General features: G+C 50.9%; 1 protein-coding gene across 1 annotated transcript; it reads left to right on the top strand.

Annotated features, from left to right (window-relative positions):
• The first annotated feature begins 2,490 nt into the window (after positions 1–2,490).
• On the top strand, positions 2,491–5,372 carry LOC311126203 (uncharacterized protein). Its single transcript, XM_084200222.1, has 2 exons — positions 2,491–3,821; positions 3,876–5,372. The coding sequence occupies exons 1-2, from the start codon at positions 3,140–3,142 to the stop codon at positions 5,033–5,035; spliced, it is 1,842 nt and encodes a 613-aa protein (XP_084056348.1). The 5' UTR covers positions 2,491–3,139; the 3' UTR covers positions 5,036–5,372.
• The last annotated feature ends 31 nt before the right edge of the window (positions 5,373–5,403 follow it).

Raw genomic sequence — 5,403 nt, 5'->3', positions numbered from 1 at the left:
GTCTGAGTGTTGGAGTGTGCCCCTGGCTATCCGTACATTTTAAAAAACTAGAAAATTGTGCCGTCTGTTTTGCTTAATTTAAGGAATTTGAAATTATCTATACTTGTACTTTTACTTTTGATACTTAAGTATATTTTTGCAATTACATGTAATTCTGATACTTAAATATATTTAAAACCAAATACTTTTAGACTTTTACTAAAGTAGGATTTTACTGGGTGACTTTCACTTTTACTTTAGTCATTTTACATTTACATTACATTTTAGTCATTTCCATTAAGGTATCTTTACTTTTACTCAAGTATGACAATTGGGTACCCTCGCTAGAAAGATCACCCTTGCTAGAAAGATCAGTGACATTGGTTGAAAAATAAATACAACTCTGGTGAGATTGGTATCAACAACAATACACTTCATAATTATCAGTGTTTACATATTATATTTAAATCACTGACATTTTTTCTTTCTTATCCTTTATAATTTACCTTCGTAGTTGTGATTCTGATTCGGACGGGTGGGAAGGAGGGAGACAGAGTGCTGCCCCTGAACTGTGAAGAAAGCACAAAGGTTCCTTGAATTCCCCAATAGGATACAATTATTTCCTTATGGAGTTATCAAGGGTTGTAATTCAAATTGTATTTCTTATTCCGATTTCTTTTTATTTGATTTGACCGGCAGTGTTGTTGTTTTTCTGGACGCATGAATCACAGTGTGAGTCATGTGTCCAAAGGGGGAATGTTAAGTGCTTGTAGGAAAGAAGAAAAAGGTACGCACCCAAATTTACTACGTTCGCCGCACAAATCTGTTCCCAATGTCTAATTTGTCAAGAACACAACGCAGGAAAGCAAGAATCGACCTCTTTGTCAAGCCTACAAGTCCCCTGGGGCCCTTTCGTAAATATGCTAATTTATTTTTTTGTTCACATGCCTGCATGTAGAAGAAAAACATATATGTTGGTAATGGTTGAAAAGCTACTCCAAATGGATTGAAGCGTTCCCCACATCTAATGAGGAAGCAAAGACTGTTACATGATATTGTTCCACGATTCGGTGTACCACAAAGTCTAGATAGCGATAGGGGGGACACGTTTCACCTCGAAGATAATGAAAGAACTGTGTGACATGATGCAAGTTAAGAGAAATGTGCATGTACCGTTTCACCCGGGAAAGTTCCGGACTTGTAGAACGCTACGATGGCGTACTGAAAGAAAGAAAAAAAAAGAAAAACATGTCTGCTCAAACAGGACTTACCTGGGTGGATGTGTGACCCATAGCCTTCTTTTCAATGCGTTCTACCCCAGTCAGGAAAACTGGCCTCAGTCCACCAGGTACTGATGGTCCGTCCCATGAGGACACCTGTGTCACCGCCAGCTGCAGTCCCTGATCTGCATCTGTTGGATGGATGCCATGACACACAGACACATGATAAGACACACACTCATACACACACGTACACATGGATGTTGTATTGTAAATATGTGATAGTGGAGTAGTGGCCTGAGGGAACACACTAAATGTATTGGGTAAAGTGTTATGAAATGTAATGTCATGTAATATTTTAAACTGTATATAACTGCCTTAATGTTTTGCTGGAAGAGTAGATGCTGCCTTGGCAGGAACTAATGTGGATCCATAATAAACCCCAGGAAGAGTAGCTGCTGCCTTGGCAGGAACTAATGGGGATCCATAGTAAACCCCAGGAAGAGTAGCTGCTGCCTTGGCAGGAACTAATGGGGATCCATGATAAATATGAATACACAGGATGAAGTACTGTATAGCTCTGACTAACTGTATTCGAGCTGTTCATTCTCTGGTCTCTGCTGCCCAAACTCCCCCAGACGACCGTCCCCATCACGATCTCCAGCCTGGAGATCGGCTAATGGTCAGGAGGCACGACAGAGGTAAAAGGACCGTTGAAACCCAGGTGGAAAGGACCACATCAGATCGCCCTCACCACCCCAACGGTGGTAAAGTGCTTAGGGAAAGACACCTGGATCAACGCCTCCCCACTGTAAGTCAGTAGCAGAGCCAGAAGGAGATGTTACTCCTGTTACTCCTACAACCCAAGGCCTCTCTGCTCCAACGAGGCCCGGCTTCCACAGGGGGAAGCCCAGAAACAGATGACCCCGCTGACCGGAACCTGGACCCTGGTGACCCCGCGGACCTGAAGAGAAGAACTAGCGGACATGAACATTATGCGGTTTTCCCACGGGTCAAACACTTTCTAACAATTAGCGAGCAATGTCTCTGCACTACAGAACATATCAGATTGTTGGGTTTGTGGATTGTTACCAGACAGTGCTGAGACTATGTCATTACCTTCTATAACCCTCGGTGATTATGAAATATTGATGTGGACCAAAGCAGGTAACCTTACAGACAGAGAGCTTAATTGCAACCCATCACCCTGGCATACTCTCCCCCAGGTTATTGTGTTTATATAGCAACCCATCACCCTGGCATACTCTCCCCCAGGTTATTGTTGTCACACTCTGGCTCCAGGACTTGTGTATTTGAGCCAGGGTGTATGTTGTTTGTTGGGTTTTGGGTGTATTTTATGTTTGCAGGTCTGTCACGTTTATTTCTAGGTGAGGAGTTCTGTTGTGTCTATTTCTAGGTTGGTGTTGTGTTTCCTTGTTTGTATTCATTGACTCCCAATCGGAGGTAACGAGTGTCAGCTGTTCGGCTCGTTATCTCTGATTGGGAGCCATATTTAAGATGTAGGTTTTCTTGTGTTAGTTGTGGGTTATTGTTCCATGTTCCAGTGTATCTGTTTATTGGACTTCACGCATCGTCTTTGTTTGTTTTGTTTTTCGTGAGTACGTTATTAATAAATCATGTTCACTCGCAACGCTGCGCTTTGGTCCGCTTCTTCATATGTAGACGATCGTGACAGAATAACCCACCAAAAGAGGACCAAGCAGCGTAACAAGCGGCAACAGGACCTACCTCCAACGGATTCATGGACATGGGAGGAGATACGGGCTGGAAAGGGTCCTTGGCCACAAATGGAGGAATATCACCGCCCTCGTGAAGAGCTGGAGGCGGCTGCAGCCGAGAGGAGGTGGTACGAGGAGGCAGCGCGGAGTCGAGGCTGGAAGCCCGTGGTTACTCCCCAATAATTTTTTGGGGGGGGGCACATGGCTTGGGCGCCTGGGCAGCAGGAGGCTGCCACAGGTAGAGCTGGAGAGAAGGCATTCGGATTACGGGAGCCATTGGCGAGTGGAAAGGGGGAAGTTGTTGTGGCACGGCATGAGAGACTGAAGTGTGTTCCCAGTCTGGTCCGGTCCGTTCTTGATCCCCAGTTAAGGCCAGTGGTGGGTGTTCCCGGTACGGGCCGGTCTGTTCCTACTCCACGCACCAGGTCCACGATGTGCGTCGCCAGCCGGCCAGAGTCTGCCGTCTGTCCTAGGACGTCTGAACTGCCCGTCTGCCAAGCGCTGCATAAGCCGCCCGTCTGTACTGAGCCTGCAAAGCCGTCCGTCTGCCATGAGCCTGCAGAGCCGTCCGCCAGACAGAATCAGACACCTGCTATGGAATCAGCAGGAGCCGGCGCAGCCCATACTAGACTGGAAGCTCAGGTTCGGGACCAGAAAGAGCAGATCCTGCAGATGGGAGCCGCCCTGCTGGAGGTGATGACTGCTATCCGAGGCTGGGGTCCGCCTCCACCGCCAGCCTCCCAGCCAGCACCATCAGCCAGCCATGAGCAGCCAGATCTGTCAACCAGCCATGAGCAGCCAGACCCATCAGCCAGCCATGAGCAGCCAGACCCGTCAGCCAGCCATGAGCAGCCAGATCCGTCAGCCAGCCATGAGCAGCCAGGTCCGTCAGCCAGCCATGAGCAGCCAGATCCGTCAGTCAGCCATGAGCAGCCAGATCCGTCAGTCAGCCATGAGCAGCCAGATCTGTCAGCCAGCCATGAGCAGCCAGACCCGTCAGCCAGCCATGAGCAGCCAGATCCGTCAGCCAGCCATGAGCAGCCAGACCCGTCAGCCAGCCATGAGCAGCCAGACCCGTCAGCCAGCCATGAGCAGCCAGATCCGTCAGCCAGCCATGAGCAGCCAGATCCGTCAGCCAGCCATGAGCAGCCAGATCCGTCAGTCAGCCATGAGCAGCCAGATCCGTCGGCCAGCCAGGATCCGCCAGAGCCGTCCAGCCAGGATCAGCCAGAGCCGGCCAGCCAGGATCCGCCAGAGCCGGTCAGCCCGGATCCGCCAGAGCCGTCCCGCCAGGATCCGCCAGAGCCGTCCAGCCAGGATCAGCCAGAGCCGGCCAGCCAGGATCCGCCAGAGCCGGTCAGCCCGGATCCGCCAGAGCCGTCCCGCCTGGATCCGCCAGAGCCGTCCAGCCTGGATCCGCCAGAGCCGTCCCGCCAGGATCCGCCAGAGTCGTCCAGCCTGGATCCGCCAGAGCCGTCCAGCCTGGATCCGCCAGAGCCGTCCCGCCAGGATCCGCCAGAGTCGTCCCGCCAGGATCCGCCAGAGCCGTCCCGCCAGGATCCGCCAGAGCCAGCCAGCCAGGATCCGCCATCTAGTCAGGTACTGCCCCTTAGCCCGGTGCTGCCCCTTAGTCCTGTACTGCCCTTCAGCCCGGTGCTGCCCCTTAGTCCGGTGCTGCCCCTGAGTCCGGTGCCGCCCCTTAGCCCGGTGCTGACCCGTAGTCCGGTACTGCCTCTTAGCCCGGTACTGCCCTTTAGTCCGGTACTGCCCCGTAGTCCGGTGCTGCCCCTTGTCCCGGTGCTGCCCCTTATCCCGGTGCTGCCCCTTAGTCCGGTGCTGCCCCTTAGTCCGGTACTGTCCCGTAGTCAGGTGCCGCCCCTTAATCCAGTGGGGTTGAGTTGGGGGGTGGTCATGAGGAAGGGAGGACGGAAGCGGAGAGTGACTAAGGTGGGATGGGGACCACGACCAGAAGCAGAACCGCCACCGTGGACAGACGCCCACCCAGACCCTCCCCTAGACTGTATGCTGGTGCGCCCGGAGTTCGCACCTTTAGGGGGGGGTACTGTCACACTCTGGCTCCAGGACTTGTGTATTTGAGCCAGGGTGTATGTTGTTTGTTGGGTTTTGGGTGTATTTTATGTTTGCAGGTCTGTCACGTTTATTTCTAGGTGAGGAGTTCTGTTGTGTCTATTTCTAGGTTGGTGTTGTGTTTCCTTGTTTGTATTCATTGACTCCCAATCGGAGGTAACGAGTGTCAGCTGTTCGGCTCGTTATCTCTGATTGGGAGCCATATTTAAGATGTAGGTTTTCTTGTGTTAGTTGTGGGTTATTGTTCCATGTTCCAGTGTATCTGTTTATTGGACTTCACGCATCGTCTTTGTTTGTTTTGTTTTTCGTGAGTACGTTATTAATAAATCATGTTCACTCGCAACGCTGCGCTTTGGTCCGCTTCTTCATATGTAGAC

Source organism: Coregonus lavaretus (assembly GCF_964263955.1).
Source record: "Coregonus lavaretus genome assembly, contig: HAP1_SCAFFOLD_597, whole genome shotgun sequence".
In the NCBI taxonomy this organism is placed as follows: Eukaryota; Metazoa; Chordata; class Actinopteri; order Salmoniformes; family Salmonidae; genus Coregonus; species Coregonus lavaretus.
This window is presented reverse-complemented; position numbering and strand designations above follow the sequence as displayed.